The sequence below is a fragment of the Galendromus occidentalis genome, unplaced genomic scaffold (assembly GCF_000255335.2).
Source record: "Galendromus occidentalis unplaced genomic scaffold, Mocc_1.1 scf7180000076319, whole genome shotgun sequence".
Classification (NCBI taxonomy): domain Eukaryota; kingdom Metazoa; phylum Arthropoda; class Arachnida; order Mesostigmata; family Phytoseiidae; genus Galendromus; species Galendromus occidentalis.
The window spans coordinates 378,890-394,756 of record NW_003804308.1 but is presented as its reverse complement, the minus strand read 5'-3'; the positions used below and the strand labels follow the sequence as shown (position 1 = coordinate 394,756).

At 51.4% G+C, this 15,867-nt stretch overlaps 2 protein-coding genes across 2 annotated transcripts; one reads left to right on the top strand and one right to left on the bottom strand.

The window, feature by feature from the left end:
* Positions 1-3,032: 3,032 nt before the first annotated feature.
* LOC100908202 (glutamine synthetase) lies at positions 3,033-5,118 on the top strand. The gene is made up of 6 exons (XM_003738737.1): positions 3,033-3,163; positions 3,587-3,787; positions 3,868-4,176; positions 4,302-4,441; positions 4,532-4,719; positions 4,830-5,118. The coding sequence occupies exons 1-6, from the start codon at positions 3,142-3,144 to the stop codon at positions 5,116-5,118; spliced, it is 1,149 nt and encodes a 382-aa protein (XP_003738785.1). The 5' UTR covers positions 3,033-3,141.
* A 774-nt stretch (positions 5,119-5,892) lies between these two features.
* Vdup1 (arrestin family protein Vdup1) lies at positions 5,893-12,264 on the bottom strand. The gene is made up of 6 exons (XM_003738770.1): positions 12,141-12,264; positions 8,262-8,438; positions 7,983-8,134; positions 6,581-6,790; positions 6,221-6,379; positions 5,893-6,063 (listed from the first exon to the last, which is right to left on the bottom strand). Exons 1-6 carry the CDS (start codon positions 12,262-12,264, stop codon positions 5,893-5,895), a joined length of 993 nt encoding a protein of 330 aa, XP_003738818.1.
* Between the last annotated feature and the right edge of the window lie 3,603 nt (positions 12,265-15,867).

Genomic DNA, 15,867 nt, shown 5'->3' with positions numbered 1-15,867 from the left:
TCCGATAATCGAGATGCGAGTTTCCATGTGTCGATGAACGCATTTTCGCGACATAGTGCGCGGGCGCTCAGCTCACGGATAACGGCGCAGAGCTCGTTCATGACGCGGTGCAATGCTACAGACTCGCTCTTCTGACGGAGCAGGCATCCTTGAACTCTCTTTGCCGGGGGTCGGCAGGAGCTTGCGTGACTTTCCCGAACGGCGAACGTCGTGGACGGCGAAATTTCTCCTTACTTACGGTGCCTCCGAAGAATGTCTGCCCGCGGTTTCGATCGGCACTTTCCCTACTTACACCATTCTGGAATAAAAAGCTCCCGTCCATATCCAGGGTGTGGAAGTGAGCACGCGGGTTCAGCCACTACCTCGCTGCTCGCCGATCAGAGCAGTCTCCATTGTTGACCAACGACCTCATTGAGCTGAGGGATAATAGCCATCGATCGCTGCGAGTATGGTAGCGTAGTTCTGATAGTTCGCTCCTTCCTCAAGAATACAAAGTTTCCAAGGATGTACATTTGTCGATGGATTGTGTTCCATGTGTGTCCGTGCTCTCGCTGCACCCCTCCGGTTCGATCCGGCGGTTTTCTTTGTTCGGCGACGGCGATCTCCAGAGCGTCTTCCGTTCAAGTTGATTCAGCGCCTTGATTTGCGCTCTCCGTGTTGACCTGACTCCCTTTAATCTGTGGACCTGTTGAATGCAACACATCGGTGTCTCTCCCTGCTCGGGGACATCCGTGACGGGGAAAGCGCGTCATCTCCAGAAGCGACTGATCTACTGAATACTTTTGACCTCAGTCAGCTGAGCATCGTCTGTGTCAGGAGCGTCATTAATGACCCAGGTGGAGTGGGAGCCGAGGGGTTTCCATTTGGCAAACATTGCGTACAGGCCACGCCCTGTGGGTACGCTCGGAGTTCCGTCGTCAACTTATCACATGTTGGATAGGCGGTCGGCCTCAAGGACGCCTCACAGTTATGCCGACGACGGATGCAGCAGAGGTAATGGTCAAGTCTTTGATGAAAAGAGGTCTTTGATGAAATTGGTAATGGTCGAGTCCCATGCCCAACTGCATGGCCCATGATGAACTCCATCGACGTGAGTTCGTGAAGCGGGGAGTATTCCGGCGCGAGTATCAGTTGAGCTCCGTGTTGCCGGCGATCATTGAAACTCCTCGCATGTTTTTTTTTTGGGAGTCCACCTCGAGACATGCTTCGCTCTTGAGTATGAGGTGAAAGTGTAGCCTGAGACACCGAGGGCCCTAGCGACGCGATTCAAGGTGTGTGGTAGATGATCATTTATGTTCAAAGCTCAACGTCCGAATCTCTGGAGCGAGTCATCGATTCGACGAGAACATAACGTGTGAGAGCGCCGCAGGGTCGACGTGACAATCCACGACCCTGAGTCTCACAATCACGTCGGGTGAGTATGGAGAGGCTGAGACAGAGGAAAGACAGAAGATGATGCGGAATGCCACCTGCTGGTATAAGATCCAAGACATGCCTAGAAAAATGATTGGAATGGAAAACTCGCGTGTGTGTGCGCCGACAGCTGTCGGGCTCGAAGACAGGATTTCCGGAACTATCCTCATATGTCGACAGGGTTGCACGAGTCTGCGAATCGTTCCGGGATAGATACTCGTGTTCTGGGAGCTTCGGGGGAAACCGAGGATTCTGAAAAACTTTCGTGAGCTAATCCAGGATACATTGGCCTTACGGGCTAAGGTCGAAAAGTTTCCGACGGGTAGCTCGAATATGCCCAAGATGAAAGCTCATCTCGCAGCCGCGCAAACCCGTAGGGAGCGGACCGAGCCACGCCTTTATCCTCGGAGATCGGAACTGCTCTTTGTGGACGAGCGAACGACGTCAGAGTTTCGTGAGGTGTGACAAATCCAGATTCAGGGCCTGCTCCGCAAAGACGGACGGGAACCCAGAAACGCCCAGTGATCGCCGGAATATGTGTACCTTCTTGAGGAATTCCTCAATTGGATGGAACGTCCCATTATACGGCATCCCTTAAATCGATGTTGAAATCTGTGATTCGTGCGTGCTGCGAGCGGTGAGAGTCGTCCGGAGATCGTGGCGAGCAGGAGACCCCCGTGATCTGGTTTGCGATTGTCTCCGCCGGCTCAAAGCTGTCATCAACAGTCTTTCTCAAGAGGATCCGGAGACTATAAAGGTGGCCTACCATCTTTCCAGCTGGCGACGGACGGGAAGGACCGCATCCGCTGTTTGTTTTTCGTCATCGAACGATGAATCGATCAACTCACGAATTTTCCCGCTGATGACAGGAGACTGTCTTCTCGGCAACCAAGGAAGAAGCCCCGACGACGCAGACTTTTTTCCCGCGAGAATTATCGATACCAACAGAACCTCTGAATTCACCTGATGCACCTCGATTCTTCCACGTGTAGCCCGTCAACTCGGAGTCCGAGTAAAAAGCGATCAGAATCGTCAGTCGGCTTTGGCCGAAGTCATACCGCAGAGAAGAGGAACTCTATGTAGATACTCTCTCGGGGAGGACCGGCGTTCTGTCATAGTCACCGGAAGCCCACGAGCTTCCTCACCACTCACGACGAACTGAGGCCGATATCCATGAAGAATTGCGAGAAAACTCATTCCGGAAAATCTGCGATACACAGCAGCATACCAGATAATATCGTGACCCAGGACGTTGGCGAGAGCTTCATCCACGGACTTGAACCGCCACCCTATTCTTCGCGACGACAGTATACAGGTCTCGGACCACCTTGCGCAGCGAACTGCTCTGAGAATCGTCTGCTCAGCAAACACTTGTGAAGGAAATTGAATGTGACTGACAATGTGAGTGAGTGAGTTAGTTCCATCGATAATTCTAGAGTAGAGGGAAAAGTCTTCGTTTGGATAATTACTCGAGTCGGCGAAAGACCCCCATCCCTCTCCCTCACTCTGTCATGTCACTCTCGATACCCTGCCTCCAAACGAGTCGGAGTCTATGGAGCCTTCCTCGAAGCAAAACGTATCTATGCATACAGACAATCACATGATCGCTATGAGCAGCTGGCTTGTCCTTAGAACTGACATCGCAGCAGAGTGGATATTCAGGTTTTCAATAATTGTGATCGCTGATGAAGCCAGAGTCGCTCGTGGTGGGCCGAGCACTATTTGTGAATGACGGCAAGGCTGTGGGCTGGTAAGCGTGAGTTTCAGTCGGCCGACATCAGGCTCGCGGCTGACACACTGCGCGGCGGAAATCCACTGATCGGAAGGGTATCGTTGAACTTAGGCTTTCCAGGATTCGTGTGATTGTGCTGGTCGTGAGAGCGTCAGGCTCTCTCGGGAGCCTGTACGGGAATTTTCCTGTCGATCTTCGCCGTAGGGACTCACTGAAATATCCACTGATGTACATGTCTGATGTTCTCCAGGCTCCTCATTATTTCTGTACCGGATACCGCAAGGATTGTAATACATCAGATTCGGAAGAGTGGGGAGTCTGGTCGTGACCAGCAGAGCCTGATTGTCGATTTACTAGGTGCCGCTTGGATTGGGATAACCGTTCAGATTCGACAGTTCCCCGGACACGTTCAATGGCTCAATAGAGATCCCGTCTTTCCAGGTTGTCTCGAGCAAAAATATAAATTCTTGAGGCATCGAGCCATGCTTTCCACAGTCGACGCTAAGCAATCGCTGGAATACTTTCTGAACTTGCCTCAGCCGAAGGACCGTATCCAATGCACTTACATTTGGATCGACGGTACCGGGGAAGGTCTCCGATGTAAAACCAGAACCGTGTACAGCGAGCCAGAGAAACCAGAAGGTAGTCCGAGGAACGATGACTCGCGATTCAGGCCCCTTACGAGCGCAGACCACGAGCCTAGAAAGGGGTTTCGATTTCAGAGCTGCCGATATGGAACTTCGATGGATCGTCCACAGGCCAATCCGACGGAGCCAATTCCGATGTGTATCTGTATCCCGTCGCCATGTTCAAGGATCCTTTCCTTCGGGGACCGAACAAACTGGTCATGTGCGAAACATACACTTGGGAGAGAAAACCTCATGCGACCAACAAACGGAGATCCTGCAAAGAAGCTATGGATCGATGCGCGGACCAGAAGCCTTGGTTCGGCATCGAGCAGGAGTATACCCTCCTAGACACCGACAACCATCCATACATGTGGCCAAAGCAAGGTTTCCCAGGGCCTCAAGGTGAGAAATGGTCCAGAGGGGAGTCCCCCTCCCCTCAACCCGCCGGAGTCGGGGATAGGAGTCCACGGCGATATACATTCGATTGGATAAACTCTAACACAAGTATCACGGATTTCCGTGCTCAGGACCCTACTATTGCGGCGTGGGAGCGAACAAAGTGTACGGGAGAGATTTGGTCGAAGCTCACTATAGAGCGTGTCTCTACGCCGGAATCAACGTTTCCGGGACGAATGCCGAAGTCATGCCGGCCCAGTGGGAATACCAGGCAAGAGGGAAACCGCGAGAAAAAGACAAGAATGAAAAAATCGAATCTGAGCCCGATTGCCATTAGCTCAGGATTCTGTCTGGGACACAGGTAGGGCCTTGCGAGGGGATCGCAATCGGGGACCAACTCTGGGTTTCGCGTTACATCCTTCAAAGATGTGCCGAAGACTTCGGAATAGTGGTGACTTTCGATCCAAAACCGATGGTCGGTGATTGGAATGGCGCAGGATGCCACACGAATTTCTCGACTCTCGCCATGAGGCAACCGGACGGGCTGAGGTTCGTGTACTCGATCGAAACCACCGAGCGGATGAGCAGAAAGAAAACAACCCGAGGCCATTCCGCTATAGGCTCCCGAACCTCAACTAATGTGGGATTGTAATCTTCAGAGAAATCCACACGGCCATCGACAAACTCAGCAAGAAACATCTCGAGCACATCCGTGCCTACGACCCGAACGGAGGCAAGGACAACGCTAGACGATTGACTGGGCGTCACGAAACTTCTTCACTAAATGAGTTCTCGTTCGGTACCGCGAACCGTAGCAGCTCGATAAGGATCCCTCGCCAGTGTGCCGAAGATGGCTTCGGATATTTCGAAGATCGTCGACCGGCCTCGAATTGCGATCCGTACGCCGTTTCTGAGATGATGGTCAGGACTGTTTGTTTAGATGAATGAATCGAGTCTCGAGTGAGGAGAGTGGCTCGATTGCTGAAATCCACGGTTCTAAAGAGCGAGATCAGATATACGGAAGCCCCATAAATCGCATTGAGCGTGGTTCGCTCTATACGGGGGAACTATACAGGAATCTGGCGAGCGAGGAATCGTGCAGAAAACCCTAAAGCAATTCCTTCACTCCTCCATCAGACTCGGATTCTCCACAGATACTTGGAGAGTCATAAATTCGATCGTAAATCAGGAATTCTCAGCTCCGCAACGGATTAGATGGGTTTTCTCTCTCGGCAAGCCTCCCAGAAGTCTAGGTGAAGATATTTTACATTACTCTATCTCAGCGGCGTTCACACAATTTGGTTTGTTTTTGGACATGTCACCCTCGCGCGATCCGACGTGGTCCTCGATATTCGTTTGATAACACCCTATGAGAGAATAAACGTGACCAATTCCATTTATTGTATTTCTCCTCCTCCCCCATTCGGAAACACAGAAAGGTTCTTTTTTACAGCCTGCCAAGATTTGATTCCGTATTTTTCGTCTCCTATATTATCATCGCTCCTCTCACCATTGTACATTGATAGTAACTTTGTTGCGAGATTACCTCGCGCAGGGGGCATTATCATTAAATAGATAGCATTAAGCGTATATCAACAACTATCTAGGACTGACTTGACTATCTTAGCTCCGGACTCGATACGCCGGCATCGTTCGGCTCGCCAAGATTCCGCGATTGAATTGTTCCGGACTCTCCCTGGTTCTATGACAGACATCCTAAATTTAGTATTTGACTTCGTTCGTTGGTCTGAAAATCGGCAGCACCGAGGGGAAGTGCGCGGGGTTCCGACCCCTTTTCAACGTGCCGTCCGCGTTCCTCATAGGATACGTAGCCATGAGGATTGGCAGCTGCAGTCGGATGTCCTTTTGGAGGCCCTTCAGGATGATGACGAACTGCGGAGAATATCTGACTTTTAGTTGAATGTTTTCCCTGATCGGGGTGGGTCAAGGCTGAACTCCGCTCGGTACACAAGTTGGCCGAGGAGCGTCTCGGGGGAAATCTTAGTATCGCTTAGAGCCCGGAGTTCGGGGACCGCTCTAAGGAACTTACGAAAACGTCATATTGTATGCGTATGAGGTGACAGCCCCGCAAATTCGTCGGTGGTAGAGGCGGAATGTAAAGCAATTCGTTCTCCCAAGCTGACTGCTGGCGCGGCTCGATCTTTCCCTTCTCAATGGTTGCGAGTTCTCTCATTTCCGTCGCCACCACCTGTATAGCGAAAAAAAAACTCAGGAATTCACAAATGCTCTGGCAATCCAGCTCGAGTTTCTTCACGGGCCACGCTAAGGAATTTCGATCTCCCCGAAACTGATCTCGCACGCTGAGGTGCATCGAGGCAGGGATCGAGGCGGATGGCCCGGACGAAGACATGGAATCAATCCAAAGCCTGTCGCGATCCGGACGACTCACTTTGTTTTTGGCGGTGTACTGGATCGTTTCGGTGAGGATGGCTTTAGTTTTTTTGACCGCGACTCGACTTTGGTTGTTGATGGTCGCCTTGAGTCCGATGCTTTCCCCGGGCACGTAGCCTCCCTTATCGAGACGCACTCGACAGCTGATACTGCCTGACGAGAAGCAGCCCTGGCCTATTTTTTCCTGAACTTCACAGTTGAAAGGTTGCTGGAATGAATTAATCGGACGGTGACTATTCAGAGCAGTTCGCGACACATCCGGCATTCCCCACCGGAGGGAACCGCTAAGCGAAAATCTCGAATATCGAGCAAGAATGTCGCATTCTCCCGGTTGTCACAAGGAGCTCGTTCTACGAGCGAGGGAGGCAGCGAGGTGATCTGCTGATAGTGTTGCGGGGCGATGTCGTGTCAATCTGCCGCCTGTCACAAAAAGCTTGCGAATCCCCTCATTGGCCGGCGAGCGTCGCGTTCAACAGTTTTGTGAATCTCAACACGATACGATATGGACAGTGGCGCCACGCCCCGCAGAAACGATATCCAAGGGAAACAATGAACGGGAAAATAATGTCCAAAGGCGGACGGGAGCTCCATCCTTTGAAGCCTGGCTGACGGGCACCGAAAGCGGTAGCCGACAAAAGTGAATGCCTTCGGTGATACAATGGATCCCTTCAGACACAAGCAACGAGAAAAGATTGTATCTGGACGTTCGAAAGAACGGCGACGTCGACGACAGCAAGAACGCCTACTGAAGGAGTCGACTTTTTTATGTAGAAACGCGATTTCACAATCAGCTACCGTCGTCCTTCTGGATCGATGGACCACTTATCGGATATTCCATCGAGCGGAAGAGATTTTCGAACTCTTCCCCGACGAGCGCGAAAACCATCCGTCGAAGCTCGCGAGAATTTCACGTGTACAGCCCTCGAGGGGCCGTGTGGAGTCGCGTCACCACCACGCACTCGTTCTGCGATGAAGCGGCCCGCGACTGAATTGGCTTCGTCGCCTTGAAATTCCGACACCCACATGGGGGACGTTAGTCACAGAAAATCCAGCGAGATTCGCGCTAGGCTTCGTGCAGAAGAGAAATGTGAGAACGGAAGCGATACCGCATGCATCCATGGAGCGTAGTATGTGAAAATCAAATCCCTCATCAGTTGAAAAACCACCATTTATCCGAGGGAATGAGACACTCGATCGAGTGAGTCGGGTGCGAGAGTTGAGAGCGAGGCCTAGTCTGGCGACTCCCGACCTAACATTCCCGAGCTGGATGAGGCCTCGAGTGCAGGAATTCCAGCCAAATAATTCCTCGACGAATCGCTCCTTTGCACTGGATAATCTGTCCTGCGGCTTCAAAGCTCTCGCGGGTAAAGCCTAAATGTCTTCGTACACTCGGTACTCACCGTCAATATCGTTGGCTCGAGGTTCAGATCTATCGGACTCATGACGATGAAAACTTGCTGGTTTTTATGCGTAAGTCCGCTGGGTTCCTTCAGGGCTGCTTTACAGAAATACTGCACCCAACCGTGTTTGCCGAGGAAGGTTGAGGGCATTCCTGGGGGAGAGATTTTCCTCAGGATTTCACTATGGCACGTGAGAGGAAGACCATTGCTCTCCCGTGGCAATAGGATTGGGAAATACGATGATCGAGACTCGTCGGGAAAGAAGGAGGGAAATCTCACCTAGAGGGAGGCCTAATTTGAATGGGAACGAATGGACTCCCGGCGACAATGTGACTGGTTGCTTCGAGTTCTCTCCGAGGAGCCGCATTCTAAAGTCGATATAGTTTTCTTTGTCCTGCTGATTTGCGTTGCCGGCCATCTTCACGATGCCTTCACCAACGATGTGGAAATACAATCCTGGAAGAGCAATGGTATGAATCGCGCGGAACTTTCTCCCGGGGTCCCTGTTACGTTCAGCTCTCTAGGATTCTGGAATGCTGAGCGTTGGCTGCCATGGTCGCTCCTGTGGTCAGCGTTTCGAGGAAGTTGTTGTCGACATATTCCAAAGTCTACATGTATGGGTTCTGATTTTTGAAATGGATATCCGTGATACGGACTCGTGCCATAAATGAACGATGCCCTGTCGGACTCGAGCCATGTGTAGATCTCGAGGAAGTGAAACGAGAATCACAATGTATAATTCCCCAACGGAGACCCCGCTAATTGTCTCAGCGCCGCATTCTCGGTGTTCCCCGGCCTCGTTTCTGAGCCAGGCAAATCTACGGTCGCAGTTGGCTGTCGAGAGGGTCCGCAATTGTTTTTTGCACGGTCATGGACAACAAAAATTGTCATCCTCGATATCGACTGGCCGTGTCAGCTCCATAAGGTCCCATGGGGTCTGGAGCGGCTGAAAGCGGCTAAAAAATTGAAAGCAGCTAATGTTTACTTCTGTCTCCGGGGAACTCCTAATAGCCTCTCTTGCATCGATATATAGAGGAGTTCGTCTGATCTTTCGCATCAGCTCTATCACGATCGCTATTGTGTCACCATAATATTTACGCATCCTCGTACGAGAACAATGCGACGCCCTTAGAGACACAACCCGCCCGAAACAACGGAATAATTCTGATATGAAGCCTCTTTTCACAGCTTCCGTCCGCGAAATTCCGAATTCATGAGACGCTAAATGCGTGACACAAGTATCACCACTCGGAAGAATATTCTATACGGCTTCTAGCTTGTTGAGAATATTGACTCAGGATTGCTCTTACGACCCTCTTCGGGAAACACGCGGTTAGAACACCATAACGTTCATTTTATTTGCGGTTTCGGAAACAATATTAATGAGCGTTGTTAAAGCAATTGACTAAGAACTTTCGGGGGCGGACGGCTCCCGACAATCCCAACGACGGAGCTGCTTCGGTGCGAAGGAATCGCTGATGTCTACGCTTCCATTCTGTGCGATGTCGACTTGTTCGTTCGCGGTCGGCTTCACTTTCATTCACAATGGGTCATAACGGAGTCGGCCTCAACACGCTATGGACGATGACCCTAGCGGGGCATCTGCCCACCACGCCAGATGGCAAAACGGAGGAGCGCTGGTTTGCGTTCGAAACGTGTGATGCAAGTCAGAAAGCGGTAGAAGATTAAGGGGAGACTTTTCTGACGCGGATCTCGCCTAATAAAATGCAATTAGATCCCCTATTCTCACAGTGTCACTCTACGTGACCTTTCACCGGCGGCTCGAGCTGGTATCGCGCTGAGCCTGCAGGGTCATCAATCATCATGATGCTACCTAGTTCTCCGGGATATTTCTCCAGATTGACCGAAACGAGTATGGGAATCCGATGTCGCAAGCCTCTATCGACGATGTGTTGACTGATTAAATTCGACGGGGAAACTTCGCAATGTCATTGGAAAACAGTCCCGTCGGCTGAAGCTTCTGAAGGATTGTTCCGATGTGCAATCGCAGAAGAGACGGAAAATGAAGCCAGGTAATCATTTTAGCGAAGCTCAATCAGTTTCCTCTGCGTGAACGAGCAACGGTGCGTTCCGCTATGGCCTTGACGGGGCAATTTGTATATGATCTGTCTGTGGGTCCGTTGCCAACCGTACGATTCATCGCTCATCAAGATTTGGTATTTTCTCAAGACTCGAGAGCGAGCAATGAAGACCCTTGGGGAGGGATCGAGGAATCCGACGCCGAGAATTCGCGACACGATTGAGTGTCACGTGTCCCTTCCATCTGTTCATCAGCGAGGAGCGGAGTTCCTCTCGAGAAACAAAATGTCACCCAAGATTCCGAATCTACCTACTACATCTAACCCCGACATTTCCTTGTGTATCCCATGAGATGAACATGAATGAGATTTCGAATTTGCTTTCCCATTGACTGTAATGGGTTAAGACATCGCAAGGCACACCCCGATTTCGAGCGATGGGCTTCCCGGGCGATGTACGGCTGAATCATCATCGTATAAATAAATAAACCGTATAATCAAGCACCCATTAAGACTGACGACCCGGGAACGGACAGGTCCACAAGACGCTCGCCGAAGTTGCTTCATTGGAACCCGTTCGATGTGGATGGACTTCCGTAGACGACAAGCAGAGAGTACTAAATATGGAAATGAAGCGCGGAACACGTCGACGATAGCAACAGCTCCGCTGACCACGACTGATGAATTCGAGCGAATTTTCCAGGGTATACGCGGCGAATCAAGAAGGCCATACTGCTTTTGATTTTCGGAAGAGCTGCGACAAAGAGACGTCTCTGGCATGGGGCCAGTCAAGGCTTGAGCGGAGTAAAAAACAACATTCGGTCCGTAAACCAGGCTGAATCCGCCCACGTCATGCTCAAACCGACCTTCTCAAGAGAGCGAGTTCTGGTACTTCAGACAGAATCGTCGCTTCCGATGACTGCGCCCGTACGATTCGGAAAATGCGAAAGTCAAACGGTATCGTGCGATACAGCCTTAGGCTGAGCACGGTATCAGCGCTACTGGATCCCTAGAGGAAGATCGTGCAAGCATTCTCAGTATCGATCGGCAGAGTCCGATTGTCCGTGTTCGGCGTTGGTACCTCGAGGGAGCGAGCTACCTCGGCCTGTGACCAGACTTGTTCCGAGCCTCCGAGATGTAAATTCGCAGAATTCGCGTTTCTGGAGGAGGTCTCCTGCATGATACTGAGCATGTAGAGACGATTTCAGGAGTGCCAATCGAACGGTTTCAGCCCTCATCGCATCGCCACTGGACCCGGAAAACCATCCGCGAGAGGCTTGACAGAGGCCACAATTCATGAAAGCAGGATCCAATCGAGAGAAAGACTGAATCTAGAAGCTCATGAGGGGCTATAAGAAAGCGGTGGCGTAACTCTCTTATCCTAAATGTTTGAGCTGTTGGTCGCGGTCATAAATCCACTGCTTAAAATAGATCCGTTCGATCAACTGTGCGGAAAACAGCAGACTTCGCGCCATCACGGCAGACAGAGCGCGACGTATTTCCGCTGAATCGAAGGTCATGGCGTAGGCGAACCGACATTTCGAATAAGTGCTTATGTATCGGTGTTTCCGAGGCACGGCCCCTCTCGAATAGGTCCTGACAATCTAGAGATGGCCGTAGTTCCGCTCCTGTTGATACTGACGTATTTTCCGTCGGGATGAGGAACAGACTTTCCGTCAGGCGGATCGCCCTTGGGAGACGGTCGAAGTAGACAGTTTCGACGGGCAAATGCCGCCAAGAAACAATTGTCTGGCGAATTCGCTCGCGCTGTGATTTCGTGGATGATCATGTTTTGTTCTAATATATATGTATTCTTCAAACAAGGGAACAAGCAAGAGAATTGAAGAAGTCCTTGGAAGCGATGCAAGCTGTCAAATGCATGGGAATCGAGCCAGATCTCGGCGAGGGCTCGGAGCAGACAGCCATCTAAGGTGAGCAAACCGAGACGAAATGCATCCGACGACTCGACGAGCTCTTGGAATGGTCTCTGGGAAATTGATCGGACGCGGAATTTATTTTGTTCCAGCGAGACGCTTTCGGTCGAGTCTGAGCGGCAGAGTGACGAACAGAAAACACAATGGTTGTGAGAAACACCGGGAACATCTACAACCTGACTCACCTTGCACCGGAGTATCGTCATCCAGTTCAACGATCACCTGCCCGGTGAGGAACGATCCCGGGAAATAAAGCAGACTCTCATTGTCCAAGACGATGAGAAACTTCGCCAGTTTTCGGTTGCTCATGTCTGCTGTCGTCACAAACCGTCCGGTGCGGATACCTAGACACCTGGACGGGTGAACACTGCGCTATACGATGGTAATCCAATAGCTTTGTCGAGACCACGGCGGCAGCGGTCCAGCGTCACACGCGGGAACCAGGGTCCCAAGGAACTACGCGGGTTGACACGAGCCCAGTTATCCGGAGCTGGCACGGAATTGTCAAACCACAGATGAACGTTTCTTCCCCATGTGATGCGACATTCGTCTGGAGATTCCTACGATCGATGTCACTTCACAGAGAAAACTTCACTCGCGCCGCTGCGTGGTTCGCGAAGTGTGGGATGGGTGAGTGGGATAGAACGGTGCGCTGAAGCCGCGGCGAACAGACATCGTAGACAGACACATGGCGGCAGTACCCCAGTGGGCGCAAGGTGAAAGCAAGAGAGGGTCTCCCGAAGTCGACAATCTGTGCAGAGGTTTCCAGATGACATCTCGACAGAGTAGCGTGGACCGAAATTCCTGCAGATGAGCAAATCCATCGGAAATCGTGTCGATTATCCGAACTTCGAGCTCGATGCCGGGGTGAATGCGACTGGTAGAGAATTGAGGACTTACATTCCCACCTGAGCCCTAGCTCTGTCCAAGCTCTGTTTTTGGAGTCCAAGAAAAAATTCAAGGCGGCGTGGGTCGAGAACGATAGTTTCGCTTCAAGTTACTCAGAATCTTCATTCATCCATGGTATGCTTCGGAAGTCGGCGCTAGCGGAAGTACAGGAACGAGAGAAGAGATGTACTTGTGGCTGACCGCGAAGAACCGCAGCATTACTCGTGTTCACTTTCCCGCGCGCAAGGCAAACACTTCTGGTCTTCGCGCACTGCCGCACAGGCCATATAACATTAGATAACAGCCTGCCAGCCGCGATCAAATCTTCGGTATAGATATTCTGGAACTCATGCTGTCACAGATTCGGGTTCGGCACTCTGATCTACTGAGGATGTCGTCCGATAAGGGTGCCGGGAGATGAAGCCCCAGGAAACTCGGGCATCCGTCGACGATCCCGGGGTGGGGGGTGCTTTCCCTACGCTGATTAAAACGGTTCGAAAAGGGTCTCGGCCTTCACGAAGCTCTTGGGATACTGAATTCTTGAAAGGAGAGCTAGGCTGGTCAACTTTCGAAGAGAGGGAAGCCAAGAGTAAAATCACATACTTCAAGCGCATACAACAGATGCCCGACGAAAGATGGGCGAAACGAATGCTTACCATGATTGGCATCAACAATGCCAAAATCAAAGCCGTAGAGAGGATGAAAACGCTTTCATTGGAATATGACTGCGATAAGATAGTGGTCAAACGATCGGAAGCAGGCGAAGCCTGCCTGAACACATTCAAAAAGAGTGTGGAAAAAAAGATCCGAGATTTAGTCCATCAAGAATGGAGAGACGGCATGAACAGAAAGCCCAGCCTCGCAAGGTATCGAGAATACAAACAACAATGCGGTACCATTGACCACATATACGACAATAGCAGAGGAAGTGTATTGCTCGCACAAGCGAGAGCCGGCTTCCTCAGAACCAGGAAATTCAGGTCAAGATTCGAAGAGATTGACCCGAGTTGCAGGATTTGTGGTCAGGAGGAAACTCTGGAGCACGTCCTGATGGCATGCCAAGAAAAGACATGCGGTGACGACGAGATTCAAAAAAGGCTCGGGTTACATGAGGAGTCTGAAAGGCGAGTCACTAACGATACTAAGCGGATTCTCGAAAGATGGGAGAGAAGGGAGGCGAAGCCACCTACACCCCAGGTGTGAAGCGTCACATAGTCTCCAGCGATCGCGCCCCCGCAGTCGGGGTTCCTTTAGAAATGGAGCATAAATCAATCAATCGATCAACTTCCTCCGGGTTCTTTCCTGGACGCCGATTGAAGCGTGCATGAATCGTTGATTGATCGGATCTCTGGAGAGAGGAAGGCAGGCAGATGAATGAAGGAATGAGTATAACTGGTGGTCGCAGAAGTTTCATAGGCTGCATCCCCAGTTTTGATCATCTGGAGCTCCGTGAGGGGTGTTCCGAGGGCCGCCACACAGCCGAAGTCACAATTTCGTTATTTGAAACACAGCTTCTAAATATCACCCTCGGCTTCTCGTATGAGTCCACGGGGACCCCATAATGGCGATAACGTTACCGTTTCTGAACGCGGGCGAGGTTTTATGATGGAGTTCATACGGTGAGGGAATCTCCAGTCCTGGATGAGCTCGGAATCCGCCTCGCAAGAATCGTATTCCTCCACATTCTGGAAGCCTGTTCGGACCCTTGTTGGAGCCGGATGTTTCCTCCAGCGAACCGCACGATCCCCAATCGACCGCGAACGTGGCGTCTCCCCTGTGCTCCAGTGGAGCCTCGCTGCAAGAACCTCGCGGGACCGAAAAAATATGCTCGTTGTAATGAAAGTTCGCTGTAACGAATGTTTTCCACCATCATCTCTATTGCGAGCCCGCCAAACGGAGAGCGAAAAAATGCTATTTATCCTGAAAATTCAATGTCCGTTGGCGTCCGTTGCCTCGAGATTTCACTGCATATGAGTCGTTGTCGATGAACCTCCCGGCGGCCGTCTCCGAATCTCACTGCTCATACGAGGTGTACCGATTGGCGAATCGTAATATAGCACATATTGGACTCCCTAAACGCTGAAGAGCTTTATCCGGTCAATCTGCCTCCGCTTTCTCGGATCTACTCCGCGCATCGCGAGCTTTCCGATCGTGATCATTCACTCTTTCGTTCAGGGATTCGATCCATCGTTCGTCCCTGGGACGAATTCAGTTGTCAGGAACGTCCGGAGGGTCGGGACGGACTCAGGAGCGAGGTCTGATCGTGCCTCTTGGCTCGCGGGGCGATCCCCACTCTCTGAGAGCAAAGCACCGAGCCGAAGCGAAAATTCCTCGGACACATACCCGGATGTTATCCGCTCGCGGGATGAGTTGCTCATCCGGGAACAGGCGTGAATGCAACGGAAAATGCGTTTATCCCTTTCCGGCTGAATCACACAGGTTCCGTGTTTCAGCCGAGAGCGTCGACGGACGGCGCTCCCCTCGATGTATCCCGGGTAAGAGCATCCCATGCATGGACAGACTTAGCACAAAAGCAGCCTCGGGAGCATCCGACAAATGTCTAATTAGGGCGGGTCAGATCTATTTTAAAGTGTCGCATCTGACATTAGACAATTGAAGGGCACTCCGGACGTCAAGTGCCCTTCGAAATCTTCTGAAACTCCTCTGGAAGAGACGTCCTCCTCTTTTTCCCCTGAGCTAGCGGAGCTATACGGAAAGTCAAGTTATGATGTCTCGTGGGCATCGACGCCCGACGAGTGCCACCCCAGCCCCTCCCGTGCTACGGCGACCCGGAACCGTCGGAAAGGTCCGGTCAGAAATGAGAATTGAAGACTGAACTATGCTTAGGATGGGAGAGCTTCCTCCGACAACCAAGGTCCTCGCCCGCAAGAGTGCCTATTCAGTGGATCCGAGTCGCTCTATGGCTGACTCGACTCTCGGAGAAGGCAGTACTGAGCGATGATTTCCAAACGCTGGATGCCGCTTCAAGGTTTCGAGAAAACCACTCGGAAATCCGTTGAACCC

Excerpts from the sequence above, each read along its gene's own strand:
- LOC100908202 (XM_003738737.1), top strand. The coding sequence starts at position 3,142 with ATGACGGCAAGGCTGTGGGCTG. Across the intron at positions 3,164-3,586 it reads GACGGCAAGGCTGTGGGCTG|GTTGTCTCGAGCAAAAATAT; the intron begins GTAAGCGTGAGT and ends CCGTCTTTCCAG. Across the intron at positions 4,442-4,531 it reads CGGCCCAGTGGGAATACCAG|GTAGGGCCTTGCGAGGGGAT; the intron begins GCAAGAGGGAAA and ends TCTGGGACACAG.
- Vdup1 (XM_003738770.1), bottom strand. The coding sequence starts at position 12,264 with ATGAGCAACCGAAAACTGGCGAAGTTTCTCATCGTCTTGGACAATGAG. Across the intron at positions 8,439-12,140 it reads TGACGATACTCCGGTGCAAG|GATTGTATTTCCACATCGTT; the intron begins GTGAGTCAGGTT and ends TTGCTCTTCCAG. Across the intron at positions 6,064-6,220 it reads GCATACAATATGACGTTTTC|TTCGTCATCATCCTGAAGGG; the intron begins GTAAGTTCCTTA and ends TATTCTCCGCAG.